Genomic DNA, 20316 nt, shown 5'->3' on the forward strand with positions numbered 1-20316 from the left:
GCTTATGCACATCTGATTTGACGTTACATTGGACTCCTTGAAAGTCTTTCTTAACCACAGTAGTGACCTTACAAGGGCTGCTCCTTGAGAAGCCAAAACCTTCTTGGGGGCATCATTTCTACCTTGGCTTCTCCAGCCATGCTGGATCACTACTGGTAACGTTGATTTTTCTCTTCTCTCCCGGTCCATCACAGTTGACCAGGAAACGAGATCAGACACATCACCCTCAGGGACCTTCTGCAATTTTTCAAGCAGGCACTAGCCAAGTCCAGTCCACAACTCTTGATCACTTCCTCATCAGGTTCACAGTACCTAAGACACCGCAGATCCATGAGGAAGTTCTCAGACCTTCCTTCCCTGCCTGCAGGAAAGGGATGGTGTAGCCTTAGCAATTAACCCCTTCTCCTGCAGTACATCTGCTTCATACATCCCAGTAGGTGCTTGCTCAGGCCTCTTGGGGGCTTGGTCAAGCATAACGTGATTGTTGGGTGGGTCATCTCCATTGTTAATGAGGGTTATTGTCTTAAGTTTCGAGAACAACCCCAACAATCTTCCTGGTCACCAAGAAAAGCTGGAAATTCTAATCATTGATCACTTCCTGCTCAACCAGTTTCTGTCAGAGAAAACCTTCAAGATGGAGACAACCTCCTCAATATGGAATGCTTTTCGTACATTAGATTGGGCAATATCCATTGACCTTCAGGATACCTATCTACATATCACCATATTTCCTTCACACTACAAATATCTTCATTTTTTCCTTGACTAGGAAGCTTTTCAGTGCTGAGTTCTGGTGTTCGGAATCTCTTCCATACCAGAGTCTTCACCCAGGTCATGGGAGTAGTAGCAGCCTACCTCAGTATATGGGGAATATCGATTCTCCAGTATTTTGACAACTGGTTGATTCACTGTGTGCAAGTTCAGTCCCTTCATCAGGATCTGTTCCTCTGCTGGTCCACTTTCGCTTAGTTGGGTTTCTGTTCCATCACGGGATTTTTTTAACGTATGGATGAACTTCCTCACAAACCAAAACTTGGTTCAAGTTCCCCTGAATCAGGTAGGTAAAATCCTGGCTCTGCTATAAATGCTGTGAGTGAAAACTCTGTTATCTGCTTGCCTTGATCTTTCCCTACTCAGAACCTTGTACGCCTCTGCCGATTTGGTTCCTTTAAGATGTCTCCTCGTGCATCCTCTACAATTCTTCCTTCTTGCAAAGTAGAAACCTCACAGAGATTCTCTATCAACCCTAATCGCTCCAGGACCAGATTTTCACCGCCGTTTGCTTTGGCGGATGAATCAAGACAGATTCCTGATGGGGGTCCACATGCATGCACCTGACCCCCATTCCTATCTGTTCGCCGATGTATCAGATTTAGGCTGGGGAGCTCATTTAGTTCTCCATGGTTCCTGGACTCAGGCTCAATTGTCCCTCCACATTAACAACCTAGAAATGAAAGCAGCATTTCTAGCATTGCAAGGGTGCATCAAAATGACAAGGGGCCGATGTGTCATAGGCTCCTCAGACAACATATCCATCTTAGCCTACCTTCAATGTCAAGAAAGCACACATGTCCCTTCTGTTTGTGTGGATGTCTGGAACCTCTTCATCTGTGCAATCTCATAAAATATCACAATCTGAATTCACCACATTCTGGGCAGAATAATGTATTAGCAGACAGACTGTCTTGAAAAGACCAAGCCTTCAACATCTGAATGGTCTCTTTACCACTCGATAACATAGACCCTGTTTTTCCCTCTGGGGAAGACCTCTAGTGGACCTATTTGTTACCAAGCTCAACAACTTCCCTTTTATGTGCCTGTCTCGAATCAGAGAGCGAGGGCAGTTGATACATTCAGCTTCCAGTGGGATTGCCAATTCACATATGCCTTCCAACTGCTAACTACAAGTTTTGCAACAAGTCCAAACTTCTCTACTCCGATCATTCTCATCACCACTGTGTGGCCCCCGCGATCATGGTTCATTGATCTCCTCAACCTGTTGATGGATTGACCCAAGTCTCTACTTCACAGGAAGGCTCTCTGTCACTACACCGTAGAACCCTCCTCCACAACAGCCCACACCTTCTTCGCCTTCTAACTTGGCTCATCTCTATCGTTCTCTCTGATGGAACAGGTTTTTGGGCCAAGTTGCCAGTTGTGTCATTCAGACCAAGAGAGTTTCTACTTCCAAGGTCTATGATGTCTGGTGGAGAATCTTCTGCATTTGGTGGGGTAGGAACATGTTGATCCTCTCTGCCTCCCCCCTTTAACTTCATTGCTGATTTCGTTTTATTCCTTTTTAAGAGCAAAAGATGTTAGCATCTGCTCTTAAGGGCTATCAAGCTTCCATCACCTTGCCACTTTTGTCTAGTGTTTCGGATTCCAGAGACTTGCTTCCTGCTTCTTGTGCCCAGATGGAATATTGTTTCTTATGGTCATTAACCAAGCCCACTGAGTGAAGATTCCTTCTGCAAGACAGTGGATATTAATGCCTTGTCTATTGACACTGGTTGTCTCTGGTTTCTAGCAGGTTGCATCCTCCCGTTAGGCAGGTTGCACAGGGCAATGGCGGGTTGCACCCTTCTCAGGGAGGTAGAACATCATGACAGCAGGTGATGCTCTCCCATTAGGGAGGTAGAGCATTGCAACACAGCTCATATTTGTGTTTCTCTCTGAGGCCTGTTGTATGACACAAAATGGGGCTCAGAGAGACATCAACCTTCTATATATGGACCTCTCCCTCTATGGTGAGTGCAACTTAATTTTTGTTTTTGTTCAATTTTACTAGAGCATCAGCCTATCCCCCTAGCTGAAAATTCAACTGCACAATAGCAGCAGGATAAGTAATTGCTGCTATGAAAAAGTGGTTTTTTTGGGTGGGGTAAAACAATTTTAAGTATGCAATAATTACCTACCACTATTGCCGATGAATGCCCTGTTCCCACCCCACTCTGATGTCTTGCCTAATGCATAGAACCATGTGACAGAGAGTTGTGTGCAATATAAGAGAGTGGATGCAAAAGGTCATTCTGACTTTTTCCACTCCGTGGGAGGATGTATTCAAATTGAACACAGTTTATGGCATGAAAATAGGTATCTGCACAATAACGTCAGGTGAGTATTGCATAATTAAAGTTAGTTTTACCCTCCCAAAAAACTACATTTCAGAACTGGTTGACAGAGTTTTACTTTGTGAAACATGCCATCAAAAAAATAAAAAAATAAGTTGGGGGAGAGGCCGTGAATTCTTTGCACATACTGAAATAATGTATTGACAAATGTCATCTTGGTTCTGACAAATGATTGGTTCAGAGAAGTTTTGAACACCAGGTCAATCCAGTCTCTAGTGAGTGTAGCTATGAACCCTAATAACACCTGCATTACAAATAATATTAAAGGGGAAATTTTGGGCATATAGAAATTAGAGTCTGTGCTTGTGGAATTTCAGTTAGGGCTTGTGATATTTTTCAAGTCGAAAGCACTGGTTCTCTGTCAAAGATGTTTTTTCTTTGAGCACTGAAGTTTGTAATGTTGCAATACATTCAGTTTTAAAGATCAAATTTACTATAACATGCCATTGTTTTGGCAAATATTTCACCAGGAATAGAATAGTCCATTTATAATTAGAATAGCCTAATGAGATTTGTTATTTTTTTTTCCATTCAGGGAACAATCATGGGCTTTCCAAAGACTGTGTACAATGGAACCAAAGTTTCAGTCGAAAGTGAGTAGCAGTTTTAGTTTATCTGGCTTAAAGTCCAATTTATAATATGGAATGCTTTTGTATTTATCATCTATCTTGTACTGTATGCTGTGCTTCATCCAGCATTTACTACTTTTAGCAAACCTTACATTAAGTCAAGTGAGTTCATGGTATGATCTTTCATCTATTGCACAGCTCTCTATCTGGTCACAGTTGTTATTTTAAACTTCTCAAAAACCACTTGATCAGTTTACACATGATTTTACAGGGAGTATTCTAGCAACAAAGCCAGGGTTCATACATCTTTGACAGATCCTTGAATTTGAGGGGTTGCCTTTTTATCTTTGTAATGTCATTAAATTTCCAGAGAAACTCTTTTATTTTTACACATTGATGTACTGATAAACAAAGTAAAATATGAAGAACATTCAGATGAAATTTTTTGGAAGTTTGTGAAAAACACTTTAATTAGGCTCTATAATTACTAAAGACCTTTCCGATTTGTTCAGCTGTCGCTAATCCGTCATCCAGTTAGGAAGCTGTTTCTTTAAACAGAAAAACAACTTAAAAACTGCTCCACAGAAATTCACCAGATTTGAGAGATAACAATTTTGGCATAAAGGACATTCAGGGTTGTTCACTGGATGCCAGTTCACCATAAGATATGGCCTCTGTTCTAATAACGGAAGACCTTTAAATGATTTTGAGCTCACTTGGCTGTAAAGCCACGAACATAAAGTATGGCCCATTTTGTGGTTTATATCATGCATCCATCAGTAATTGCTTCTTACCACCCTTACCACTCCATATTGTAGTCCATTTTCAGTCAAACTTGGCATATGCGTTTAAATCAATAAAATCTCTTGCATCGGACAGGCTGAACATGTTACCCCAGGGTAAGCCATATTTCTGATCTGAATTTAATCAAAGTTGAAATATAGACTTATATCCTTAAGATCGTGTGATGGTTCAATAAGGAGTTTGATCCACACATTGATGAGGTTATCCTGCATATAGATGGCTGAGTTTGTTTCTACTCTGAAGGCCAAATTTCTGATCTGGCTTTGATAAAACTTGGAATATGTGCTTATAGTATCAAGGTCTTGAAATGAGTGATAATGAATGAGATCCATGCATACTAATGTGGTGAACTTGAAATTGATTGTCTGAGCTTGTTACCAGTGGGGAAGACATATTTGTGATCTGATTAAGGCTGCAATGTTTACACTAGTGAATGGCTTAGTTTCATTTAACGCAGATAAACAGTTGCAAAATTAGTAACTGTAAACAAAATGTACATGGCTGTCTGTGACGCAGAAATGATCAGAATATATATATATATATATATATATTTATTATATGCTCATTTTTTTCTCCGTTAACTTCACATTATCAGAATCGTACTTTACGATATTGCATACCTTCATATTGTACCCACGCGCAGGACATGTGTGCCCAATAGTGTATTAGAAACTACTTTGTAAACAAATCATGTACATTCGCATAGTAGGCGCAATATGTGTTGGTTGATTCAATTTGTTTCTGAGTGAACTAAAGCAGATGTTTCGTGGTCTGCCACATACCAGCTGCTTTGCTACATTCCGCGTTAACTTTTTTGATACACTGTTTCGGATTTTGGCGTTAGACGCCATATTTCATAAAATTGTTTGGTACCTACAAATAACATGCAAGCTATAAAGGCATAAACCGTCTCCTTTAGCTGTTAATAAGAATGGCAAAAAAATATCCTTACAGTTTTACATTCTGAATTTCCTCAAAATGTACTTTTTTAGTTCTGCAAATCCGAATTACATGAGCCATGTCATGAGTTCTCAAGCTTGATTATACATTTCGAAATTGTACTGTAATTTCGACTATATTTCAAGTGCAATTACATCCTCCTTACTGCACTCAAAATGAAATAAACATTAAATTCAGTAGCGTCTTTTTGATAATTGCAATTGAAACACTTCATATTTTCCCCACATTATGATTTCAGTGACAGAACAAACACACTTGCAGATGTAAACATGCATCTCCCGCGCTGCTTCAATCCGATGTATTTCGTGTACAATTTGCACAGTTGAATCCAGTCTATAATCACGAACTTTCGTAGAATCTAGAAAAAAAATAACAAAATCTATTCATTCCAGATCAAATGGAAAAGTTGCTGCAATGCGCATTCATTCACAATATGACTCCAAATTTAAATTTTAACTAGACATGCCATTTTCTTTCGAAAGTTATGTCGAGCACATGACTAAGTTCAAATTTATCTGGGTGGAGTTATGTGCGCATTAATAATGTTATTGTTGTGTAATGATGAATGCGCTTGTGTATTTAGTTTGGAATACGGCATACATTCATTTACGTTGTTTCTTGCAGTGTATTTTGTTTATTTAATTAAGCCTTAGGTAGAATAAGAAAATGAGCATATAATAATAAGGATACTGCATTTGTATGGGAAAATATGAACTTGTTTTGTCGGATGGATATACAGTAGTCCCCCTCTTGAACGGCCCCCCTGACCAGCGGCCACCCGCTCCTTACGGCCAGAATCCGTTGGCACTGACGAGTTTGTGTTCAAATGTACCCCTCGCGAAAGGCCACCTGGCTAACGCGACCAGCGGCCAGCATATTAGTGAAAATCATAAAATTTACCCCTGACAAGCGGCCGCATTTTATTTGAATATGTATCCAGAACCAGTATTGTATTCATAACGTGTGTTAAGTAATCCGATTTCTGTTTCCCGATGTCAGGTTTTCGTTACTGAAAGAAGTGTCGAGTAAAGTACATTTACCACTAAGGTTGACATTATATCATTTACGCCTCATGAGAAGCCAAATTTATTCCATATAAACCAAGAAAGACTCAGATTTTAATCCATACAAAAGGGTATGTACATGTAATCCAATTAGCCTTACTGCTGTGTTACCATAAGATGTCTGATTTAGTCACTCTGATAATTGTTAAGAATAAAATTATCGAACAGTAGTAACAGCTGAGAAGTGGCAGTATCAATGTACAATACCCAAGTCAGCAGGAAAATGGTTTAATAGCCTTTATGGCTTCCCTTAGTAAGATGTTGAGCTTGTTCACTTTGGTAATCAGTGGCTATTACTACTGACAATAATTGTCAAAATTACGAATCCTAGCAGCTGCGAGGTCAAATCTGCATGATGTTAATGGTACATATCGAAGCCATTTTGGCTTCTCTCTCAACTGTTTCAAGAAATGTATAAAAACAATAGGGTACCAGACTGCGACTAACGAATCACGTGACAAGATCACTTCCTTTAAAAACACATGGCAATTTGTTTAGATGCATACAAAATTGTTTTATCAGTATTGTAGTTGGGAACATGAATAACTTACTGCAAAAAGATCAACATGTCATCAAGGAAAATAAAAATTCTCAGTTTAGAGGAGAACGTGAAAGTAATTCAATTGACGGGGTGGTCATCGAGGATCCTTGCAGAAAACTAACGTCGGGAAGACTCAGATAAACAATATCGTGAAAGATAATGAAACAATTCTGCAGAAGTGGAAAGGTGAAATGGGCGGAGAAAGGAACATTGTTTGAGCCAGGAGACGTTTGTATCCTGATTTGAGAGACAAGAAAAAGCAAAAAATTGTGTCAGTTGAACTGGGATATGACGACTTTACCGCAAGTAACAGATGGTTGCACAGATTTCAAGTGCGACACAATATCAAGTGTTCTGTCATTAGCGGCGAATCAGCTGATGTTAATAATGAAGTTGTCGAAGATTGGAACAAAAGACTAAACGATATATGCAGGGGATATGACAGCAAGGATATTTTTAATGTGATGAGACTGGTTTGTTTTTTAGACTGTTACCAACAAAGTGACGTGATGTGAACTGTAAAATAATCATAAAGACAGTTTTAAAACTGTATCAGTGGTTATTCATAGCATTCTTTGCAAATGATGACAAAGTTTGTTTTACATTTATTTCACATCATGCATGTGATTTTTTAATTAAAATATTAAATATTTAAAATTAAATGTACTTGTGACTTTTTTCATATGTATTTACTATTCACATTTGTCATCCCCCTCTAGAAAGGCCACCCGCATTATAAGGCCACTTCCCTGCTGCATTAGGGGTGGCCTTATAAGAGGGGGACTACTGGACTGCACTCCCAAAGTCGTGCAGTATTCCATCCAAAAAACTTGTTCATATTTTCCCATATAAATGCAGTAAGCTATAAATATAGAAGACAAAGGTTAAATGCAATGCATGCCAACTTGAGCTCTTGGACGGTACAGCCATAGGGCAGATCATCACAATTTTAGACTTGTATCATATGCTAAAACATGTCAGTCAACATCTAGTGCATGAAAACACCTACATCTAAACATAGATCTAAAACTGCTTTCCAGATCCTATATGTGTCATTTTTTGATTGATTGGATTTACATCGCGTGCCATGATAAATGGGTGGGATGCACAGAGAAATTGGCTTCAGTGTGCACCCGAGACCAATAAGTATTGTCATTTGGGGTCATTTCAAATGTTTCTGACAAGAATTCAATCCAGCATGCTAATTACCCAGCAGCCTTTTCAAAATATATTTAATCTTTCTTCTAATGAAAGATACTCTCGATACAAGACATTTGGAATTGATGTGGCCTATCATTTACAACTGATACGTGAGCAAGTCTTGCTACTGAAGGTTTCCTACTGCTGTTGGTGCGCTGTACCTGTATATCTGCATATATAAGATGAATTCTGGAGTTTATGGAATAGTGTGCATGAAGTGTGAGAGCTGGATGATAGATACACAGTATCACAACTGATATTATGAAGCTTGGTGCAGAATCGGACATAAACATGATCAAGTTAGTGCACTAGTAAGTGACAATGCCTAAGATAGGATAGATTGTGCAGAGACCCTGCAAGGCCACCATGTTGGATGTTTGGGTCATACGCCTCCTTTATCTATTGATGCTGTTCCTGCCTTGGCTTGAACCATTGCAGCAGGAAAATGTCTCATTACACATTTTTTTAAATTTCTGGCTTCTGATGGACTGTCAGATAAAAATAAATGAACTTGCCCACAAACCAGCTCATAATTGATTGCCTGACAAGTTGAAAGTCTGTGACACGATTGAACACCAGCTTTAACAGCACTGAATAGTTTACAGTGTTCTACATGATAAAAACGCTACCAAAGAAGCTGATATTCTTGATGTATCAGCTCACAGCTGAAGATAATGGAATTAATGGTTCTAGTTCTCATGCAAGAGTGCTCTTAAGACTTGCCTATTTCAACTACAAGAACAGATTTAAGGACTTAGTGTTTACTTCCTTAATTATTGTCAGTATTTTTTGGTTTTGTAATTTCATGTGTTTGGTTTTGTAATCTTGTCATTGTATGTTTTAATGTTATCTAATATTGTAAACCACTTAGAGCTTCTAAACATTAGGTGCTGTACTAAGTGCACATTATTATTATTATTATTATTATTATCACCAGGTCAGGTGTTCTGAGGAGTGTCCTACATTGAGTGTGTTGTACCCAGTACTTTGCAGTTCTTGATACTTGAATGAATCAAACACATATACCTTAGTTCATGTTGAATTCAGTCAACATAAACTTCATTATATATAGTCCAGATACAAGCTTGACAGTGATGACATATGCTTCATGAAATCTAGTCATGACACAAGCTTGACAGTGAGGACACGTGTCAAAAAATTGCCATGATGTGCACCATTTTGTATCCCAGGTATCAATGTCTCCCTTTTTACGCCAAAGAGATAAAACATTTTCCAAAAGGCTGTTCTATTTGCAGCTCAACAAATGATTATCCCTCAAGCAACGGTTACTCTCTTGTACAATGACACAAACACTATGCCTAATATTGAAAGTAATCATATTAACCAGACAGGGTGTACATCTCCTTGTTTAAGAGGAAAATGGACTCAGGATGATTTGTTAGGGGACTATTTTGAGGGAGTATTAAAATTCTATTGTAGCTCCAGATTCCATTGATGCTGAAGTATGATTATATGCCCCCAAAAAGCCAATTTCAACCAAGAGTAATCCATTTTCTTATTGGAACATTAACTCCAAGAAGCCAATTTCATCTAAGAGTAATCTGCTATTTTACTGGAACATTAACTCCAAGAAGCCAATTTCAACTTAGAGTAATCGATTTTCTTACTGGAACATGAACTTCAAGAAGCCAATTTCAGCTAAGAGTAATCTGTTATTTTACTGGAACATTAACTCTAAGAAGCCAATTTCAACCAAGAGTAACCCATTTTCTTACTGGAATATTAACTCCAAGAAGCCAATTTCATCTAAGAGTAATCTGCTATTTTACTGGAACATTAACTCCAAGAAGCCAATTTCAGCTAAGAGTAATCCATTTTCTTACTGGAACATTAACTCCAAGAAGCCATTTTCAGCCAAGAGTAACTCATTTTCTTACTGGAACATTAAGTCCAAGAAGCCAATTCAACCAAGAGTTCCCCATTCTGTTACTGGAACAATAACTAAAAAAAAACAATTTCAACCAAAAGAAACCCATTTTCTTCCTGTAACATTAACTCAAAAATGTCCCCACCTTGTCAGAACTTGGAAGGGGGCTCTTTTGCAATTTTGGCCCTTAATCCCATCAGAGCGATTTTTCTCTCCTGCAGGCACTACGGTAACAAAAGTGTGATTATCTCTTGACTCAGATGGCTTTGAGAAGATTCTTTTGGTGATCAGAGGTTCAACCTCATGGAAGGTCTGCTTGATTAACTATACTCCTCCTTGGACCATTTCCTCTGCTACATCCTGCTTCAAGGAAGAACCATTCAAAACAGCAACTGGTGCTTGTCAGCAAGTGGAAGCACTCCAATTCCTAATCACCAAAGTGTAAAACTTTTAGTGGAAATCCTCAAATTGTCAATTCATTTGGAATTCTTTATATATTTATTTCACTTTAAAGTTTAGCAGAAAGCTATAGATCATCTTCAGTTTGACTGAATGAACCAGTATGCGTCACTTTATTTGCTTCTTGAGTACCTTAAATTTTTCATCAGAACTGTATTAAAGTAGACATTTGTTGGAATTGTAAACAAAAATTTCCATCTAATACATTGTGTGACTTCCCAAACCATGTCTAGAAGTAAAAGTTTTCACCAGATCCAATATTTTTCATTTATCTATTTTCGTTTATATATCTTCATTTGTTTGTTTCTCCATTAACATAATTAAGAAAATATTTACATCATACTACTTCAGGTGCTTGTATAGGTAATACTGTGTATCGCTGTAGTGATATTTTTAAATTGGTGTTAATTGGGAATCACTGCAAAATACAGACAAACCACATTGTTATAGCAGGCACTGCATATGTGACAGTGACAGACAATAAATTATATTGTTTGTTTGAGATCTTCTCCAGTATTATGGCATGAATGAACTTTCATGCATGTCTAAAGAGCTTGTCAGGTTACATTACTGATTTGTTTTATCATGTACATATATGTTACAAAATCACTAAGATTCTATGAATATTTATCCTAAACCGTCAGGTATACTCAACAAAGACATCTTACCAACTGAATCCTGTCATAACAGGTAAAAAGATACACATATGCAACAAATCAAACAAATCACAGGTTGAATAAAGTGCAGGGTTTGAGTTTTGAATCATTTCGATTAAATGGCATTGTTTTGATTATTTTGTATTTTTGTATTTTGTGTACACATTTACCAATTTTGGTAAACTTTGCAGCTTTATGTATGATTTTGACCAAACATGGAATGTATGTTTATACCAGCAAGATCTTGTACAATTTCAGTAATGAGAAAATCCCTTTATAATAATGAGGTCATTTGCTTGAACTTCTTTATCTTTCTGATTTGACTTTCGTTGATATGATTTAGATAATTCGTGCATTGTTATTATTATCAAGATATATGCCTATCAGATTAGTTGATCTTTCATCTGATTGGCTGAGCTTCTAGTTACTTGAGGCTGTATTAATGATCCTAGTTTAATCAAACTTCTCAAAATGTTGGTTTTATGACTGAAATCTATGCATATGTTTATGAAGTGGTTTTGCCTCTGATATGAAGACTTGTGACCATGCTGGAGACTGTATTTGACCGCTTCGGTGGCCTAGTGGTTGGAGCGTCTGTCTTGGAAGCGGGAGGTTGCGGGTTCGATCCCCGGTTGAGTCATACCAAAGATTTACAAAAATGGTACCAACAGCTGCCTTGCTTGGCGTTAAGCATTAAGAGGTTAGTGTTAGGACTGGTTGGCCTGGTGTCAGGATAATGTGACTGGGTGGGACGTTATGCTACATGTCTGCGGCATGATGCCCCAGGGCTGGACATCACTATAAACTGCCACACTGCAGACATCGTAGCAATGTGACTGAAAATGTAAAAGCTAGGTTAAAAATCATAATCACACACACACACACACACACACACAGACTATATTTAATTATATTGTTTTTCAGCCCATGTTAGTCAAAAATGAGATAGACTGTTGTTTTGTTTTACCTTTTATTCACCTTTTCTATACTTGACATTTGAATGTCATATTTGTTTTTAAAAAATGATAATTGCATATTTTTTGTGACTGTGAAATAGGCCCTTACAGTGACAGACATTTTTATTGATAAGCTAAGAGTAGTTTTGGTTTCTTTTTCTGTTTATAAGGAAAAAGTGCAGATGAGGACATACAATTTTTATGTTTTAGTTAATTACAAAAATAGGGGCTTCAGTAAAATAAAACAATCAACAAAAATGTGTTTTTGGTTGTGGTTGTAGTTTTTGAAGACTTTGAAGATGAGGAAAGCTGGCTAAATTTGAGGTTTTGGATGGACATGCACTTTTTTAAGGAACAAAATTAACTGTTACTTCCACACTATTTCATTATATCATGTTTACATACATGTATGTTGAAGTGGATATGTAGCAGTTATGGTATAAAACTATAACAAACACTCTTTCAGATTCTTTTATTTATTAGTTATTTGAGGGCCATTCTTGGCCCTTATCCAGCTAGGCCCTTTTGATATGGCGTTTAGAGTAAATATGCATGATATTTTACATGTATGTAGAAGAACAAAAGTGAAAAATAACCTCCAAGTTCCAAGATTTTACTTGAGTTCCAGTGATTTATTTCAAGCTCAAGTTTCTTGATGAAAAAAGGCTGTGTACTTCTTGAATGATAAATGACCTGATAAATAAATGACATGAAGAAGGCTGTGTACTTCTTACATGGTAAATTACCTAATAAATGACATGAAAAAGGCTGTGTACTTCTTACATGATAAATGACCTGATAAAAAAATGACATGAAGAAGGCTGTGTACTTACATGATAAATTACTTGACAAATAAGTGACATGAAAAAGGCTGTGTACTTCTTACATGATAAATGACCTGATAAATAAATGACATGAAGAAGGCTGTGTACTTACATGATAAATTACTTGACAAATAAATGACATGAAGAAGACTGTGTACTTCTTATATGGTAAATTACCTGATAAATAAATGACATGAAAAAGGTCCTGTACTTCTTACATGATAAATTACCTGATAAATAAATGACATAAAAAAGGTCCTGTACTTCGTACATGATAAATTGTCAGATAAATGAATGACACGAGTGTAGTTCTAGAAGGAGTTTCATAAAATCCTTTATCTCTTCAACTCGTTCAGGACCATAGTATGGCTCATATTACAAAATTTAAAATGGAGCTAACTACCCAGAACCAGCCTGATCATGTGATAATCATGTTTGGAAGTACAGCTGTAGCAAAAATTCCTATCATAATGGCAAGTGTTTTTATATATATATATATATATATATATATATATATATATATATATATATATATATATATATTTATAGTGATTATTTTCATTTTTTTCCTCAGTTTCATGTCAGCCTACTAAGGGGAATCATACCATGCTGCAGATCGAATGGGTGATGAGATACTCTTTGTGTGTCAGCGAGTATGATTCAACAGAATCATTCCAACAAGTAAGTGTGATTGTAGTTTCTGCACAGTACACTAGTTAATACTTCTGTCATATACCCTGAAAAGAAAAGCTGATCAAAACCTCATGTGCACACATACTGTATGTAAATCATTACATTTCAAAACGCATAACTTTGTACTGTATTCAGTAATGAAACTAATTTCATACAAATACTCTTGGTAGCCTCTACTATGATGCAGTATAATATTGTAGTAACATTCTATTGCAAATGACAAATCACCAAGTGATATCCATAGCCATGACAGTTTTAGAAGCTTTAACAACTATTTATGTTGGGTATTTGCTCTTATGATGCTTAATGAATTCTCCTCTAATTTGACTGAAAATCAATTGAGAGATTAAAAAAAAGTGATGCCAAAATGAAGACCTTAAGCGTACAAGTATTTTAGTAAAGGTTACATTGAGAAGGGACACTTTACAAATTTAAATTCATTTGAAAAATTGAAAGTTTTCATTTACTAATAAATACCAGAACTGTTATTGTTGGGATTTTAAGTGTTCTTGCTTTTTTATATATCTTTTTGTCTTTATTAATATTCAGTTAAAACCCAGCACTGCATCACCCATTGCTATTGTGTAGCTGTTACTTTTTTGGGCTGCAAAACTTTATCCATTGATGTAAATACATCCTTCCACATAGTGGAGAATTGTCGTTAAGACATGGTCCACTTGTTTACCTCGCATGCTCATGTGTGGACTAGTCATCTTTTTCAAGGATGCCATGTTAATGGACATGAATTGTGGGGTAATTGCTTTTCAAGGATGCCATGTTAATGGACATGAATTGTGGGGTAAATGCTTTTCAACGATGCTGTGTTAATGGACATGAATTGTGGCGTAATTGCTTTTCATGGATGCCATGTTAATGGACATGAATTGCTTGTTGTAAGAGCTTTACTGCATTGCAGTCTCCAGTCAACAAAATATATCTCGGTGGTTACATTTATCTTCTCGGTATTCATTTTATATGTCAGTAATGCCCACCCCCTTTTATAATTTAGTTCTTTAAGAGACCTCCTAGGTTACTATGCTGTATCTGCCCCATTGGGATTAGGGTACACTCATATTCTTATCAATTGCAACTGATTATGGGTAAGTCTTTTGTGTTAATAAATAATGCAAGAATTATGTATTCCTTTTTAATAAATATTTGGCTAAACACCAATTCAGTCTCCTTTCATTTTTGTATTATTGATATTTGGTTTTGTGACATGTCATATTGTTATTATGTGTGTCTTGCAACTGCATCTCCATAAAGGTTTAACAATTGAACATCTTACTTTACTAAAGAAAAGAAAAAAATCAGTTCCTAACAAGCGGATTCATTGTTTTCCTTGTGCATGCATGGGGTGGATATAGCACACACCATAAAAACAACAGGTGAGTTCATGTGTGACATAATAACATATAATTACTCATCGTTTTTCTCCAGGAAATTTTATTTCAGAGAACAGTATATGGGCAGTCTGCGGGAAAGTGTGGCCACAAGAAGTGCCCATGGGACACTCACTCAGACTGCCTCATTTTTCAAAATGATGATTGAATCATTATGCATTTGAAAATTATGGTCTAATGAAATCTGGAATCTAGCTGCTTCCTGATGCAAATATAGATGGCATAGGAAATGTCCCTTCCCTTCATCTTAGATTTATCGGGTTTCTCTTGTAGAGCCCCAAATGACCCATTAAATCATCAAGTTGGAAGTGCTGTCATAAGTTCCAGGAGATTACGGGACCAGTCTCATTGGGGACAGATGAGGCCTCTCCAGAAGGAGGGACTCAAAATTTGAGTGGATCAGCTCCCCAGAAGGGGAAAAAGGTTGAACATATCTCATATTCAGAGTAGCATGTTGCTCCCTCACTTAAATTATGAGATGCACTACATGCCTCACAGCCTGAGCAGTATGCCACACTCTCCCATGAGGGGGGAGCTGTACCACTTACATGTACAACACTTCTGGGGTAGCTTGTCATGCCCTCGAAAGTGGGAGGAGCAGCACCACATCAGCCTTTTTCAGCTAGCTGAATGAAGTTGCTGAGAATGGGTCATTATGAGAAGCCTTGGTGACTAAAAACTGGGCTTTCTGTTCAGAAGAAGCTACAAAATTGTTTTTATGTAAGGCATGCCCAGGCTCCAGTTGAGATACCCACTTGTGTGGCATCCATCAAGGAAGGTTGAATAGGCCTCTTTGGGGAATGTATACAGTAACTTGAGGCCATAGGGCTCCATGTAGATTATTTCATTGAATAGGATTATTTATGGGATAATAATGTTTTGATACATTTAATGAAATTCCCTCATAAGATCACAAATTTATTTCTATTTATTACTTTTGTTTTAGTAGTAAAAGTAATACTTTGTGCATAATAGGTGGCAGTTTTACATTTTGTGGAAAAACTGGAATAACAATACTTCCAGTTCTACACACCCTACATATTTATTTGCATGCTTGTTTATAATGCAGATTTGAAAGATTTAAATTCACAGGAAGATTTAAATATGTTTTAATGAAAATTCAATCATTTGTAATAATCAGTAATCTCAATGACTGTATGTTTGTAATATTTATAGATTAAATTATGGTTACTTGTAGTGCAGCTTGCACATTAGGAGAGTGAAATAACCCTCTTGTGGGGAATCCAATATTCTTCCCTCAGAGGTTGTTCAAGGTAGGATGCACAACATTCCGTCTGCTTATTACCTATTCTTCTAATGCTAATTTGATGGGGGAACATATTCAGAGAGGAAAGCAAATTTCAGTAAATTATGTTTCTCCTAGAATATTTGCCTGAAGACATTACTTTAATACCCTTCCATCCTGCCTGCAGTGTAATCATACCATTACATGATGTTCAGTTCTTCTTAAAATTAGCACCACCTGTATGTGGCAAGGGGAGGTAATGGACAAGAGTTATTACCCTATGTCTATATAATGTAGACAGAAAAGACAAATTTATGTCTTTGGGAGGGCTGGATTCTGGAGGTAGTAGGGCTTTTACCCTTGTGTTAATGTGAACGCAGTAGCATTTTAGACAAATATCATTTACTGAATAATTTGCTTTTAAAAACGGGCAGTGACTGAGGTGTTGCTGTTGTTAAACAGCCACCAAGAATGTACCCAAGATGTTATTCTTGACTTTGAAAGCAATAATGTTATACATGTGTTTCACCAGTGTATCCCTTAGTGGTGCAAGAGAGAGTCAAAAATCTCCTTGGTGACAAAACTGGAGGTCAGACTGAGTAAAAACCAAACTTTGGTATCAAAACTGAGGGTCAGATAAAAAATTTGGGGGTCTCTGAAGCACAAATGAGGGTAAAGGGAAACACTGGTTTCACTGACTTTCAAAATACATTGAGCTTGTCATTGTCACTTGACCTTGATAGTATACAGTGCCTGTTGGTATTTATAGATGAACAAGTACAGCAACTAGACAGTTGACAGGGCAGCATTGACACCAAGGTGGAGTTGTTCCAGTTAAACAATGGGGTGGCATCAATGTGGATCTGACCAGGTTTGTCACTAATGTGGTTTTGACCTAGTTAAGCAACTGGGTTGTCATTGGTGTTGACCCAGGCAAGCTTGTCATTTTTTTCGAGACAAATTGGAAAATTGCAAACATCCTGCATGGACATCAGCAATGCTGTTTTGAAGCCCCATGGTGCCATCACAAAAAACCAAGCCGAGAGCATTAAGAACTAGGGGATTCGAGTCTGGTGTATTAATTGCATTTACCAAAAGACTACATTAATACAATGATGCAAACACAGAATCAAAAGTTAACAAGTCGAGTGAGTGATGAAATGATTAAAGGGCTTATCATGAATAGAGATCGGATGTGATGCCTGCAAATTAACATCGATGATGTTGATGCTGCACAGAAACCAAATTTTTATGATAAAATATGTTTTCTTGATAATACTTACTCCATCGTAATACCTTAGCAGAACTACTACTGCCTCACAAATCCAGCATTCCCAGACTAAAACTTTTAGCTAAAAGGCTTAATGTTATCTGCCCACCTTGGTGGTGATTGGGCATAGTGATGATCTTGTGACAAGGATTTGTGCCATCGGTTACTACTGAAACGAAAGGTAAGCTGTCTACATGGATGTAATGCAGGGAGGCTGGGAGGGTGTATGTGTATTATGACTGGCTAAGTATTGTCAAAGGAACATATTTTGCTAGACAAAATTGTTTTCTTTAAATACATTACCAAATCATAATATCTTAGGAGAATAGGTACGGGTGGAGGAAGATATATCCACTTACATCAGAGAGACCATTTCTGGTTCAATAAGGTATGTGAGATAGCTTCTAGATAACCCAACTGGAGGAGACTCCATCTGTCTTGGAGTTTCTTCAAAAGGGAAAAGTTGCTCTCCTGCAAATCCAGCAGAAGTTATGAAGCCATGTCTGTATGAATCTGTCCAACAATCTGGAAGGGTAAGCTTTGTACCACAAATAAAGTTCCTCCAGATCAACTTGAGACTTTTAGGATAAATGATCTCTGATAAGAACACAAGTACACTCGGATCTCCATCCCACATAATTGATAATGATAGGGAACAGTTTTACTTGAATGCAATGATTGTGGTGACTGTCCTAACTTCATGAGCCAATATGCAAAGTAAATTCATTGGTTTGGGTTTAGTCCAGTATGCAGAACAGATAGACCACTTTATTCAGGATGAAATGTCTATGCTGATATATCACCCTTCCCCTCTTGAAAGTAAAACATGGCATGATCTCCCTCAATGTAATGGCTTGATATTCCAGAAATACCACTTAAGAGCTTGCTCTGGGTCCTGTTGATGACTTTGAGATGAAGTGTCCAGATTAGATGGGAATTAGTGTATTACCAATATCTGGAGGTAAAATGTATTAAAAAAGGTGAACAAATTAAGCTCCTGAGAGCAGTTGAAATGCTTTCTAGTTTGCCAGGTTCATGCCCATGATAACTTCCACGTCGTAAGGGTCCATTATCATTGGCCATATGGAATCCAAATAAATAGATAATTCTTTAGTTAGTTCGGTGTCCTCTCCTATGATATCACAGTGTGCTAGTGATCATGGAACTGTAGGTTTAATCGTGATTGGTGCTAACTGTGTCTCATTGAAGAAAGTTACTGTGTACTCCCTAATAAATGCTCAAAGCTAAAGTTGTTCATTTGGTTTACTCTTTTAATGACCACATGTACATCTCTTGGTCTTTCTGCCTCTGAATTCAGCCATTGTAAATATCAGCACATTTTCCCACTCAGCAGCTAGTCCAAGTTTTTGAACTTTGCACCCAGCTAATTGCATCATGTTCTTTTGATGTTCACTTATGATCACAACATGCACCTCTCTTTCAGCCACTGAATTCTGTCTTTGCAAATATCAGCACAGCTAAAATGATCAATTGATCAACACATTTCCCAATCAGCAGTTGGTTGAAACAGAAATGGCAAGTCTTTGAATTTGCTGCCCAGCTATTGCATTATGTTTAACATTATATATGTGCCTGTGGCTTTCGTAATTTATACATAGATATATATACATTGTGACACTGTGATCAACTGAGAGTGCTGCAACATTTTGTTGTAATCATGGATCAGAAGCAGCTGTCATTGAAAAGTGCAGGTCTTGCAATTTACATTGAACATGCGAAGTACTACTGTAAGATTTCTGAAAGTCATCAATAGTGTCGTGCATTTGTGCGAGGTAAATGTTACGAAGAGTTACATGAAAATGGGATTGTGTTAAAATTATCATTGTGGACCACTTAATTCCTGTGTTGCACTTAGGGATTACACAGCAGTGATGATTTGGTAAGTTTTAAATTTCCTGTTCTTCAGAAGGGGAGAGGTACATTAATTAGATTGGGGGCACTAATTAGGGGGTATAAGGTGGCTGTTGAGGTATGGGTGCTTAGATTGGTATAAAGTGCTTTGTGCAGTCCACTGAGATTATATTACGTTGCCTTTACAAGCCTCTAAGGTGAATAGCCATCTCACTTGACGATTATACACTGCTTGTTGTGAAAAACATCTATTCTTAAAGGTATATTTCATAAGATCCTGACATGCAGGTTCAGCAACTCGGATTGGGGTGAAATACCTAACATCATAGTTTCTTAATTCAGATGAGTGGATATCTCAATTCATGGTGATTGATGAGGTTGGTCAAGTATTTCCCATTTGAGTGTAGTAATCAGGATGAGGAGACACTCAGATTTGTTGATTCCTGGATCCCCTTCAGGATCTGAGGTGTTGGAGGAGTGTATACATTCAACCTTTCCAGTATATAGAAAGAGCATTTATTATTCAGGCCATTTGTGTCCAGAACTGGTGAGACAGAAGTTGAGGTTTTGGGATTCCACCTTGTCACCAATATGTCCCTCATTGTTCGATCCCATCAAGCATCTTTTGGGTGAGAATAGAGGGATGAGGAAACCATTTCATTTCTATTAGTTCCTTTCTGTAGAACAAGGAGACTGCCAGTGCATTAGCCAGCCTACTAAATGTTAGACTTAAATATGGATTTTCGTTGAGGATACCACTTCAGAAAATCGCAAAGAAGA

General features: G+C 37.4%; 1 protein-coding gene across 1 annotated transcript in view; it reads left to right on the forward strand.

The window, feature by feature from the left end:
• The window catches only part of LOC149804475 (Golgi-pH regulating cation channel-like), a 133100-nt gene that overhangs the window by 7494 nt on the left and 105290 nt on the right, over nt 1-20316 (forward strand). Inside the window, exons 2-3 of the mRNA XM_089940689.1 lie at nt 3667-3724; nt 13627-13733. Of these exons, the coding sequence (XP_089796815.1) occupies nt 3667-3724; nt 13627-13733 (165 nt within the window). The remainder of the gene's footprint in view (nt 1-3666; nt 3725-13626; nt 13734-20316) is intronic.

The sequence above is a fragment of the Sinohyriopsis cumingii genome, chromosome 2, assembly GCF_028554795.1.
Source record: "Sinohyriopsis cumingii isolate HCF-2022 chromosome 2, ASM2855479v2, whole genome shotgun sequence".
Lineage (NCBI taxonomy): Eukaryota > Metazoa > Mollusca > Bivalvia > Unionida > Unionidae > Sinohyriopsis > Sinohyriopsis cumingii.